The 13,293-nt window shown below is 37.6% G+C and overlaps 1 protein-coding gene across 6 annotated transcripts; it reads left to right on the top strand.

The window, feature by feature from the left end:
• Positions 1 to 852: 852 nt before the first annotated feature.
• LOC103711060 (MACPF domain-containing protein At4g24290-like) lies at positions 853 to 12,243 on the top strand. 6 transcript variants are annotated; one of them, XM_008797038.6, is made up of 9 exons: positions 933 to 1,148; positions 1,244 to 1,314; positions 1,393 to 1,713; positions 5,133 to 5,371; positions 6,372 to 6,573; positions 7,957 to 8,025; positions 8,115 to 8,301; positions 9,516 to 9,682; positions 11,280 to 12,243. In XM_008797038.6, exons 3-9 carry the CDS (start codon positions 1,453 to 1,455, stop codon positions 11,958 to 11,960), a joined length of 1,806 nt encoding a protein of 601 aa, XP_008795260.4. In that variant the 5' UTR covers positions 933 to 1,148; positions 1,244 to 1,314; positions 1,393 to 1,452; the 3' UTR covers positions 11,961 to 12,243. The 6 variants fall into 6 exon arrangements, with proteins under 6 accessions (XP_008795255.4, XP_008795258.4, XP_008795260.4 ...); XM_008797040.6 differs by having other exon boundaries at positions 1,446 to 1,713; XM_026806235.4 differs by having other exon boundaries at positions 1,005 to 1,132.
• The last annotated feature ends 1,050 nt before the right edge of the window (positions 12,244 to 13,293 follow it).

Here is a 13,293-nt window from a genome sequence, read left to right on the forward strand (position 1 = left end):
GCATCACAATTAAGTAGACAGGGATTCTATTTTAATGGTGAGATAACGCTTGTTTCATGTTATAATATTTTTGAAAAACAATATCGTAGAACCAAATTATCTCAGTATAATAGTATTTTAATGGTGATTTTTTTTTTTCAATTTGATTGTAGTTTTTAGGGAAAAAGTGGAACTCCACGATGCTTAATAATTATCACCAATATTGAATGTTTATTTAGTTGTGTCAAACGGAAAGGTAGTAGAACCGCATAGAAATTAATCTTTTATTTTATAAAAATAAAAAAAGCTAGAACTAATTAAAATGAATGATAACTGGGATTTATTTTTAAAGACCACGGTGTCAGACTGATGGCAGTTGGAGATCGGCAGATCTTAGATACTTCTCTCATCAGTACCGAGCTATAGAAGGGCATCATCTATGTGAGGTTTGTTCTAGGTGCAGACCATATCCTCTTCGAGGAAGACTCGGCTACGATGATCGAGTGGATTCAGAGTCGGTGCAGCGCTGCTGGCGGGATGACATTGTTCTACCACATGTCAGACTTTTGATAGAGTGTGATTTTATTGATGAGTTATCTTCTATTGTCAATCTTTTTTTTTTTTGGATTTTGTTGGCTGCACCTACTTTCAATGTGTATGGGGCACCGTTGTACTTACAAAAAAAAAAAAAAAAAAAGAAAAGAAATTATTACGTGAAACACTGGATGCGATCATATGGCTGCGCATACCGTGTATCAGGAGCCGTTCGTTTCTATAATGATGCGATGATATGGAGCGCCAAATTACCATCACCTGCTTCATTTAATTAATAAAAAAATATATTTATTTTCTAGAGACGTACATAAAAAAATCACGCGGCGTCGAAGTCAACAGTGCCGCCGTACGTCATTATTCTTTCGATAGAATAAAAGACAGGGTAAAGGCGTAGCGAAAAAGGTTCGGCTGCGAAACTTCGGAGAAGCGAAGGCAGGAAATCTAGGGTTTTGAGCAGCTTAGTAGAAGATCTTTAGAAGATCTAGTGCTCTAAGAGATTAGTTTCAAGCTACCCGAGCTGGGATTTAGTAGGCGTTCTTTGATGGATCGTAGCTGAGTCTTAGAAGGTTTGGTTAACCAACTGATTGCGAGATCTTTGGTTAGTTGAAGATTTGGTAAATCTTTTATTTTCTTTATTCTTTTCCATCTCCAAAGATGGAGATTTAATACTTGCTTAAAGATTTGAGCTGACGCTTTGGGAAAATTTCAGAAAAGTAGGGTTCTTGCGACTGATCTCAATAATATCGGTAGAAAAATTGAATTTGTTCTTCTTGATAGAAGGTATTTGAACACTGATCTCGATTTTTTTTTTTTTTTGAAGACGGGCACATGATTTTTGTGAATGTTGGATACTTCTAGGCTCATGCACCGAGAAGTTTAGTAAAATTACATTCTTGATTTGCTCTCTGAAGTCCAAGAATGGCGCTTAAGGGCCTGCCATCGAAAGCTGCCGAGACGGCAATCGGTTCGATTGGGTTAGGGTACGACATAGCGGCAGATATCCGGCTAAAGTACTGCAAGAGGGAAATCCCGGATCCATGCTTGATTGAATTAGACCATGATCAGGTTCAGGATGTTGTTCTTCCTGGTGGATTGTGTATCCCGAATGTTCCAAAATCGATCAAGTGTGATAAAGGAGAAAGGATGCGGTTCAGGACTGATGTTTTGTCTTTCCAACAGGTATTCTTTGCTTCCTTCGTTCGTTACATTGCTTGCGTTGGTTTGGTTTACATGTATATGCCTGATGAAGCTACATGTATTAGCGGTAAGGAAAAAGATATGATCTTGCAGTATATGTAATATGTGCCATATTCCAAATTATAAGACACTAATCACTGTTGGAAAACTGTATGGTGAGATATGGAATAATGAAGGCTACTTTTGTTTATGCTGCTTGTAGGACTTCTTATTTGGCAAATATGTCAGAATTATATATGTTGCATGTTGACTATATGTAAATTTATGGCATTAGTGTTCGGTGTTGGAGAGGTGCAAAATTGGGTTTGCCAGTTCCATTCCTCCTCTTTCTGTTGGGGGCCAGTACAAGATCAAACCATAATGAAGACATGCAACCTCTCCCATGGGATGCAAAACCCTCTCCATATAAGGATCACAAGTTGTTGTAATTTCACTATGTCAAAACAACAAGGTTCTCCATTGCCTTGTTGTCGACATCTTCATAATGTGCTCAGTTCCCTATACTTTGTGATTTATGCACTCAGCTATGCACATTATTATCCAAAACACAATATTACAGAAGTACAGTAGATCTATTCCTACTTGGCCATGCATAATGGTTACCTCATGCCGCCTGAGCAATCTCTCTTTATGTGCTGACTGAGTGTTAATTATCTTGGATATCTGCATTTTGCATGTCTATAAAACTTGTATGTTACAGATCAAGAAAGAAAGAAAAAAAAAAGGGTGCTGGTGGGGTGGGGAGACGAGGGAGGGGGCGGGGGCTGAAAGATAAACAGGAAGAGAAGCTACCTATTCAAAGAGAAGCCCCAAAGTGAAAAATTAAGGGGAAGATTGGAGGAAGAGGTGCTCTTAGGAGCCTAAGTATAATGCAAATCAAGCTAGTCATACCATTTTGGCTGTATTAGGCTAAACATGCGGGTTGTACAACCATGGTACTTGGTAGTTTCATCAACAACTTCATACTGGTATTTTGAACGTGGAACAAAACCTGAGCCTTGAATGGTTAAATTGGTGATGTGCCAGACCTGGAGAATTTTTTTAATAGGCCAGTATTCTTAACAGGATTGTTAGAACTGCCTTGCATTATTGTATATCTTCAGTTATTTGAAAGTCAGTTATGGTGTCTAAGTATAAATGGGAGTTACAAGATAAGGGGATTTCAAAATAGGGATGCTCCCAAGCTATCCTTGACCCTGATTTTGCATTATTTCAGGCTAGGTCAGGTTAAGCTTTGTGGAAATTTTGGGTAAGATTGATCCAAACTTTGCCTGTCAAAGTTTCTAATCTCAACTGCAATTTTGTACATGAAAGATGTCAAAATCATCTGTAGTTTCAAAGTTTCTAAAAAAAATAAGCTAGGCTACTTGTCTCAGTGTACCTGTAATATAACCATTTCTGAGGAAAAGAATCATAAAATTATTCAAGAACTATATGCTAAAGAGACATACATTTGTAATGTCATCTCCTTGTTAACAATTCCTTTTTTAATCTATCAAACTTACCACATCCTGGTTGTAGTCTGATTAATGTTAATTTTGTTGTTTAATTCATTCTTGAACCATGTTCCCACTCACTCTCATGTTGTTCCCTTCGCCACTTTATCTGTTGTGAAAATGAAATTTATTGGCCCTTCGTCTGAATCTTATTTTTGCTCCTAGCTACACTTCCATTCCTTACTTCTAAGAACCAGCCCGCATTTTTGATTGGACAATAAGCTATGTGCCGCAACGTATGGTGTTAGTTGTTTTGTTGCTTCCTCTTATTCTCTTTTGTCTCTTACAATTGTTCTGTTTATTTCTTTGTTTGATAACCCACTCTAAGGTTTCTTTCGCTGCAGTTTCCTGAAAAGCTTGTTTGTGCTTATCCGAAAAAGGGGTAGGTTGAGAGCTATTGCTCCACTTGTTTTCTGTAAGCAAAACCATTTTATCATGTGAATAATGATTTCTGTTTTGGGTGGTCAAATTTGCATAACCCGAACTACTTGGTCTTGAGTTTGAAGCTGTCAATGTACTTGTGAATTTATTGGGTTATATTGATTTGTGTTTTGCCAAAGTGGATGCATTAGAAAATTAACTTGGAAGATTCGAATTCGGTTAAATATAGAGTATAATTTAAGTTTTTGGAATAAATAGCTACGTCATTTCAGTATCAGACCCCATACTGGTACCATTCTATTACTATATTGGTATATGGTACGATACGAGATGGCGAGGTGTACTGAATGTTGGTACGATACGAGATTGCCGGTTCGGTACTGGTATGATATGGTACTGTATATCTGGTACGGTATGGTACTGACCAGTACGGTGAACCTTAGAAGGGAGAATAGATAAGGATCTAAGTTAAGGAGGAGATGCCTCCGAGGATGGATGAGGCATGTCCTATATAGAGGAGGGGAAAAATGTGGTTTTTGTTTCATTGGATCAAGTAGAAAGTATCCATGAAAATTTTAAAACCTGTAACAAGTTGGTAAAAGGAGCAGAAGGTTGCTAGAGGGGGGTGTGTGTGTGTGAGAGAGAGAGAGAGAGAGAGAGAGAGTTCACCGGACTGATTGCTCTCTCAATAGTAAACTAGCATTTTTCAAACAATCAAAGAGTGAACCTGATGTATCTCTAGACACCATAAAAAATCAGAATATAAACACAAGTTCTATAGAACCCTCCTATCTCCTTTGTTATAGAGCTCTGGCCATATTACGTGGAAAAACCAAAACTACAAATTGCTTTTCCCCCCCATCTTTTTGCAAGCTGGATGAAGAATGTATCAACATCTGTTGTGTATGGAGAGTAGAGACACATATATGGCAGTATCAATTAACCGGCGGGCTCAATTGCAAGAATTATGATGGATATGGATGGATTCTTTTAAACCAATATTACCTGCAAGTAACCTGAAGCAATTAATTTTGAGTTTATTCCGACATTTTAAAAGCTTTTGTGAGAGCAGTTATTCATTTTTTGGTTTTTGGTTTTTGTCATTTCCTCTTAATGGGATCTCTTGGATTGTCTTCTGAAGAATAAGTTTTCTGTCTTAAAAGAAGCCATGCCATTCTCTGGCTTGGTTTTTGTTAGTCCTGGCTTTTGAAGTAACTGATATCTAGAGATCTTGCTTTCAGTATCCTCGGTGAGATATATTATAACACTATAAGTATAGGAGGTATTTCCACAGAAGCACATTTAAGGATTTTATTTCATGTGTTCAAAGTGCTTCCATGCCAATTGTTCTGGTTGATTGAGGGATTGGCAGACGAACCATTTTGTCGAACTCCTCCTCTCCCTATGTTCCTTAATATAGGAAGATGAATGCCTGTATGAAAAGCAAACTTTATATATTTTCTGTTGTAATTGTTTAAAGAATTTATAGTTTCTCACTCTTGATTTTTATGAAATTTTGTGCAGATGTCAGAGCAATTCAACCAGGAGCTGTCTTTATCTGGAAAAATTCCCTCAGGCCTTTTCAACAATATGTTTGAATTCTCAGGTTGTTGGCAGAAAGATGCAGCAAATACCAAATCTCTCGCATTGGATGGATGGTTCATTGCCCTTTACACTGTTGCGTTGTCAAAATCTCAAATTGTACTTCGTGACCATGTTAAGCAAGCTGTTCCATCAACATGGGACCCTGCTGCTTTGGCAAGGTCAGATATTCACTTGATTTAAATGAAAAGACAGACTCCATACGAGATTGTCCAAGTCCTAGTGTTGTGACCGTCAAAGTTTAGGTTCTTTCATGTTCAGACACTTAGACACTTGGGACACATTATGACACTCCTTGATGCTTCATACCATCATAATATGATGCCATCATCGTTAAAATATCTACTTTTGGCACTTCTATATGAAAGTTATCCAGTCTAACATAATAATTAGCTCCTGTTTTATCAAATTTTATGAACTTATGAAGCATAGGTCTAGCACATCATTCATTATATGAATACAATAGTACATGTTTAGTTATGCATACATATAATTACATAAAATAAGATATAGATGTGTCCTTGTGCGAATTTCTAGAAGATTGCCCTGTCAGACTCTTTTAGACAATTGGACACTTGACAAGTGTTCGTGTGTACAAGTAACAATGCTAGGACCATGTCCAATTGCATTGTATGTTCCTTGATTTATCTGACCAACTGCAGAGTTTTCTGTTTCTGTAGTTAAGAAGTTAGAAACTAGGATACTGCAGTGTTTTAGCATTCATATCCATGGTGACCTTTAGGTTTTGGTGCTTATCCTTGTTTCTGGTTAAACTTGAGCATATTTTTTTGAAAAAAATTTAGACCGTCTTAAATCTAGCCGACAAATTTCTACTGGGTTTTGTTTTGGGTAGCATATATTTGATTTCAAGAACTTCGTTGATTGTTATGATTTGATATATCAAAGTTCCCCAATATTTAATACACTTTTTTCTTATATTTATTTTCTAAGAGTTAGTGTAGCATTATCCTCATCCTAATGCATCAGTATCAGAATTTGTCTTTTCTTCATGAAGGCTTTGTATTGTGATGCTCAATACCTTAATCTTTCATTACATATTGAGGAATATCCATAGCTACCTGCTTGATGAATATCGCACTCCTTTTTGTTTAATCTCTGTGTAAATTTGCAAGTTTTGATGGGCTTTGTTTGTAATTCCAGGTTTATTTTAAACTTTGGTACTCATATTGTTGTTGGTGTGAAGATGGGAGGAAAGGATGTAATTTGTGTGAGACAACAGCACTCATCAAGCCTCCAACCTGTTGAAGTTCAGGAAATGTTGAAGGAGTGGGCAGATAGGAGATTTCTTGATGTAAACGGACAATACTATGGGAATTCTAAAGAAGCATATGGGCAGGATAAGGTGTTTCTTATTGATTATGAAAAATCCTTTTTCATTGTGTTTTCAAGTTAATGTCAGCTTCGGGGAATGAATGCTTGATATATTTGGTAAAAAGAGCAGGAGTAATCTAAGATGGCAAGATAGGATGCTTCTCTATGTTACCGGCAGATAGATCACCCAATCAAAGAAGGGAACAAAACTAAAAGCAGCTCATATTATCTGACAAAGTTATGTTAGCGCATACCTTTTTTTTTATAGGTTTTGACTTCTAATATACCAAAATATTAAAAAAACATTGTAGTTGTATCGAAACTGAGGTACTTAGGCAACAGGACAAAATAACATTTGTATGTTTATGTGTGAATGCAAGGTCATATTCCTTCCTTCTAACTGACTTATAAGCAAGAGACAAGTTGTTTAATTGGGAAAATGACTCGTGTCTTGTACTGCCTAATGTAACATACATAGGGGAATTCGTGGCCTTAGTTTTTTTTATAATCATTTTTACCAATTATTGCACAGCAAAATGACTGCATGTATATCATCCTGTGGCAAAATACATGAGCATTTAATTCACTATCATTGGTGGAACTGACTTGTAATTTTGTCCATGTATCAAATTTCCAGAGTAAAACTAGAAGGATTTGCTATTCAAGGCTAATCGTTGAACCTTAGTATTCCTGTGACCATTTCTTGCTGGTTATATTTATATTGCTGAATTTATACTTACATACAAGATAAAAAAGTAAGGAGAAGAGGAAGAGGAAGAAGGGGGGTGGGGGTAGGGGGTCTAAGGGTTGGGGAGGGCATTGAACAGAAACATAATGGCTAAACAGATGAGGGATAATAAAAAATCTGCCGGTCTTAACAGTCATCTGTTTTTATATTTATGTCTCTAGAGACTGATAGTGATTGGGTTTTCCTGTTACTTTAGTTTTGTATGATTATTTAAATTTTATCTTTTTGTTATCCTTTGTAGCTGCATTTTGTGAAAGAAAAGATGAAATTCATTTCTTTTTTTTACGCAATTTGCCTGGGCTATATCAGAAGTTCATGGAGAATTCCTGCTACCATTTGTTGTAAACTATATATACACTAGTGCATGCAGGAGAATTTAGCATGTCTTTATGCTACAAATATTGTCTCAGCTTTGTACTATGTTTCTGGTGAATAAATTCCCAAGTATGTATAGGTTAAACAAAGGTATTTTGACAGAATAGCTGGTGCATATGCATTTTCCATTGTAGCTGATTTTGCCGCACCAGTTTGTAACTAAAGTTGATGTTGCAAAATTACAACTCTTGGTCTCAAATCTCAATATTAATCATCCAGCATCAGACTAGAAGAGTGCATATTTGGACCTTCTTTCCTTCCACTGAACCAATTTAATATTTTGTAGCGCAGATTGATATCAGAGAGCAACGGCTACGGTTTGCGGATGCCAGCCCATCATGTTCTTACTGTGCGAAGGAGGTACTTTCTTTATGCTTTTGTCAAAAAGCTTTAACCTTCAGTTAGAGTCACACTAAATAATCTGTTGTATTTTATTTATTCAATTTCAGGACATCATGAAAATATTCAGGCGGAGAGGAGGCAAAGATAATAAAGATTTATCTCATAATGAGTGGTTAAACACTGTTCAATCTGAACCGGATGTTGTCTCAATGTCTTTTTTGCCAATCACATCTCTCTTAAATGGAATTCCTGGTAGTGGATTCTTAAGTCATGCCATTAACTTATACCTACGATGTAAGTATGAACTGATCTTATCTACATTTCAGTTGTCTTATAAGATCAACCTAGAGGTGGATGTAAGACAATGCTTTTGCTTCAGCTTGAATTGACTGGCACTCATTCGGTTCAAGCATTAATATTGCTAGAAGTTTCCTAGCTCAATAATGAAACTACTTCTAAATTGACCTAATGCTTACGTTACCCTAAATGCTTGTTGATTGGTATATAATGTGGACATTACAATTAATGGTATGCTGCATCTCCAGGTATTTGTACATAGATATGAGGGGTAGCTTTGATGTTCCTAGGGCATAACTATGTTATGCTTATGCTTTAGGGCCAAAATCCTTGGCGGGGAATCCAAATAGAGTATCCACACAGTACTTTGATAATTTTAGGGACTTGTTGCATCAAGTGGTCAAGAAAATGAGCAGTTTTTCGATAACAGCACAAATGAAATGTTTTCATTTATTATTTGGAATGTACACAGACCTTTTCTTTGTTGTATCCTTACGCGCGTGCATGTGCATGCACTTTGCAAGCCACGGACTTCTACAATGTTTTATTGAATGCGAAAAGTATAAGCTTCTTCCTTTAATGATCACATTGCTTTTACAGTTAGACAAGCTGCATTGATGGATTTGAATTACTTTCATCAACATGTACATATTTCAACTGATATAATACCTCAAGAATCAAAAGATTATCTCTGCTGTCACCACCTGGCTAGAGGACATAGGGTCTTCTGCACTTAGAGAATGCTCAACAGATGAGTTTCTTTTATAGTTTTCTGAACCAGTTGCATGCCATCCACCCTTTCAGTTATGTATCTACCAATCGTCAATTAGTCAGATGTAAAGTTAAAAAAAAAATTAGCATCTTTTACCATTTTTAAATATTACTTCTTTTCTTCTTAAAATTAATCATTGGTTGGTTTCATCGAGTGGATTGCGGTTCATTGTAGTCTTTGGGAAATGTGCTGCAGTAGGCATTTACTGTTTTCACCCCATTCCTCTTCATATAACTTGGGCTGTAATCAATTGGAGGGTTTAACAGGTGGCATCTGGTTGATCCATTTTCTACAATCATGGGAGAGGCAAAAACAGTTTCCTGACATTTAATGATGTTCAATTCTGATTTGTCCAAGTTTTCTTTTTGTCATTGCACCTTACTTATAATACCCATATAATTTGTTTTGATTTTCATGATTATTCCCATCCTCATTTCAGATAAGCCACCGATAGAGGAACTTCATCAATTTTTGGAGTTTCAATTGCCAAGACAATGGGCACCTGTTTACAGTGACCTTCCCCTTGGTCCTCAGCGGAAACAACAGAGCAGTTCTTCTCTACAGTTTAAGCTCCTGGGTCCAAAGCTCTATGTTAACAGCAGTATGGTAAGTAGTCAATTTCATCAAACTGTAGGTTCTTGGTAGTAATTATCAACTCCCATATGCTTCTACAAATCATTGAAGAATGCAAGGTTTATGTTAGGCTGACTTTCAAGCCCTGGTTAAGCAAAGTAAACATGTGAATGCCGTAAGGGGATGTTTTGATGCACAAACACGAGTGAGATTGTTGCTTTTAAATAGACTTCTTTGGTCTTTCATAAATGATGCTGTTATCTTGTGGGGTTAGGGGTTTTCTGAATGTCCAATAGTTCTGGGGATCGGTGGGATTGGACCATAGGGTAGGATCAAACTTCTGTGTCCTGGCTTGGGCTTGATTTTGCGTCTAATTTGGTGGCCAAAGCCTGGAGTGGTAGGCATATCTCAGGCTTGGGGTGCACTTGGCCTGACCTGATTGTTGTGCTCCTGGCCATTGTGACACCGCTGCATGCTTTCTGTGTGTGTTTGTGCATAGCAGCGGGAAAGATTGCTTGCTCTTTGCACATTCTGGCAGTTGGCTGCTAGCCTGCTAGGACACCAGACTGGATGTATCCACCCTCTCATTGTTGTCAACTTCAATCTCTCCATGAGAAGAAAGAGGGGACCATGAGTTTGCTGGGGTTAGGGGAGGACGAGGAAAGGAGGTTGTATCGACAGGAAAGAAGAGAGGGAAGTAGTCAACCAGGGAAGATGCTTGGCTATTATACCCAATGATATCTTGTACAGAGGCGGCAATATGGAGTGGGGCCATCCAGTCATCTTAGAAGAGGCAATAAAAGGCAAAGATTGGAGGGAACATGAGGTGGTTGATCCTGCAATCCTAATCAAGCACTTTTCAGGCCAATTACAATGTCTTGTATACTGATTACAGATGCAGTTGGAGTCCGACTCCAACTCATACCACTAAAACCTCATCCAAACGTCATATTTTCTCTCTACGATCAATATACAGGATATACCTCCTACATTTTTATTCTATCCTCAATATTAGTTTACAGAATGATCCCATCAGATTCTCCCATGTTTACTAACTTCCATGATTAGCTATTTTCTGTTGAATAGAAACATTGACAGTGCGCTATCTTGTAGACCACTAATTTTTCTCTTTTAAATGCCAATCTTAAGAACAAAAATAGGAATCCAATTGCTTGATCATACCATTCACTGTATCTCTTGAAGCACCCATTCAATTCTCCTCAATGTTCAGCAAGATTGTTTTTGCACAGAGGCAGTCAGTGTTCAACTGCAGGTTGAGTTTTATTGAAATTAGTACCTTAATTTTGTTTCTTCACTGTTTCCTTGTCTTTCTTGTTTCAATTTTGGGTAAAAAATTTTAGATGTGTCATTATCTATTAGAATGGCAATGTAGGCTCTGCGTAGCCAGTCTGAGATTTGACAAATAAGCTTCTTTGTTTATGTATCAGAGAAAGTCTGTTAAAATACTTATGTTTTCATATGAAAGCCTGCATGTAGTGTGTGACATATGGTGGATGCTTTCATCAGATTGTCCTTATCCAAGATCCTCCATCATTTCAGTCCCGGCATATGATTTTGGATTTTTTTAAAAAAATATATTTCATTGCTTCTGAATTTATATTTGTTGCAGGTTGATGTAGGCAAGAGGCCAGTCACTGGCCTTCGGTTATACCTAGAAGGGAAGCGGAGCAACAGATTAGCGATTCATCTCCAACATCTTTCCTCCCTTCCTCAAATCCTCCAGCTCCAGGACAACCCTGACAGTTACTTCCCTCGTGAACCATACGAACGCAAGCACTACGAGCCAGTTCAGTGGAGACACTTTTCTCATGTCTACACTGCACCAATTGAGGCTGAAGATGATTCCTCCTTTGTTACCGGGGCACAATTACATGTCAGTCATCATGGGCTCAAGAAAGTCCTCTTCCTCCGCCTCTACTTCTCAACAGTTTTAAATGCTGCGCTGGTCAAGAATCCCGAGTGGGAAGGATCTCCAAACTTGGTCCAGAAATCTGGCCTCATCTCAACACTGATCAGCACTCACTTCTCAATGGCTGCCCAGAAGCCACCACCCCGCCCTGCAGATGTGAACATCAACTCGGCGGTGTATCCTGGTGGCCCGCCAGTCCCAGTGCAGACCCCAAAGCTTCTTAAATTTGTCGATACAACAGAAATGGCGCGTGGCCCACAGCACTCACCGGGTTACTGGGTGGTCTCAGGTGCAAAGCTGCATTTGGAGAGGGGTAAAATTTCCCTACGGGTCAAGTACTCCCTTCTGACTGCAATGCTCCCAGACGAAGAGTTATGTTAATAGTTAGAAGAAAGAGAAAGAACAGCCATCAGCTCCCTTAGAGCAAAACTGGTCCGCCAAAATCAAAGCCCTTTTTGTATAAAGGTGGATGGAGAAATTTTTAAAGGAAAAGTAGTTTCAAGGTGCTCATGACAGAGTGCAGTGGAGGTTTTATGGTGGTGTCTGTAATATATCTTCTGTAATTGTTTTGAACTGCAATTTGTTTCCTCCTAGGTACATTTTATCCCAAGTGATAGGGTCATTCTATTAAATTCAGCAATGCAGCAAAGGTCATTTTTTTAAATCCAATGCTTGATTTCAGATATTCAGATAAAGAACTTGCCTCTCAAAATTGACAATCTAGTATTGTAGACTGTCTTCATAGGATTAAAATTGAAATGTCTAGATCAGGAATCTATTTTGTGATGAAAGCTATTGGGTTGATTGTACATAGCCATGAGAGAATAGCTTCTACCTTGACATAAGATGAGCAGTGAGAAAGGTGCGAGGATATGATTTACAGGTTTAATCGGAAAGTTAGATCAATCATTGTGCTTCAAGGATGCATTAAGACCTGGAAGATTAGTGTTTGCCATTCAAAAATTTCTTGGTTGCTTTCATTTTCTGGCTACCATACTACTTATCTGACACTTTACTGCTGCCAGGTGTTTGGTGCTTTGTTTTCATAGCGGAGCAAACTTTACAAATGGTAAACAATCTTATAATAAATGATGAGCCATGCACTACAAGCTTCAAATGGATCTGGTCTGGTTTAGGTTTTTCTTGATCCAAAGCCAACCTGGATACAGAATATCTAAGCCAAAGATTTTGGTCCCAAATCCAATGAGTCGCTAGCAGGAGTTACTAGTTTTGAAGTGCTAGAATTGGTACTCTCAGCTATTTTTTTGCCAACACAAATTGAACTTTTCACCTATTTTTCGGTTTGAGCAAGGTACAAGCTAGATACAAGCTAAGTAGCATGATTTAAATACTTTGATCTCCTTGTAAACATTTCAATAAGAGATGTGTTGATCATGTTAGTTAAACTTTAAAATTTATTAGTTATCAATAATTTATAATTTAGGCGATACATATAACCAAAGTTTACGGGCACAAAACCAAGAACCGGTATTATTTTATTATAGTATTGATATACAACGGATGTGGCAAATTTTGTATGGGATTATTAGGGATGTTTCAATTCATAACAAGTATAAAATATAAAGGTAGTATGATGACTACGATGATTTTTTGCATCAACTTTATGGTATGGTCGTTATTCCATACTCAACATCATTGCACCCCAACTCGTGGCCGTTTGATCAAGCTCCCCAAACACAACAAATCCAAGCCG

This window comes from Phoenix dactylifera, chromosome 13 (assembly GCF_051530095.1).
Source record: "Phoenix dactylifera cultivar Ajwa chromosome 13, Ajwa_hap1_PhDact_Kaust_v1.1, whole genome shotgun sequence".
NCBI lineage: Eukaryota > Viridiplantae > Streptophyta > Magnoliopsida > Arecales > Arecaceae > Phoenix > Phoenix dactylifera.

Coding starts and splice junctions, on each gene's coding strand:
- LOC103711060 (XM_008797033.6), top strand. CDS start 1,453: ATGGCGCTTAAGGGCCTGCCATCGAAAGCTGCCGAGACGGCAATCGGT. Junction 8,026..8,114: donor GTTCTTACTGTGCGAAGGAG/GTACTTTCTTTA, acceptor ATTCAATTTCAG/GACATCATGAAAATATTCAG. Junction 9,683..11,279: donor TCTATGTTAACAGCAGTATG/GTAAGTAGTCAA, acceptor TATTTGTTGCAG/GTTGATGTAGGCAAGAGGCC.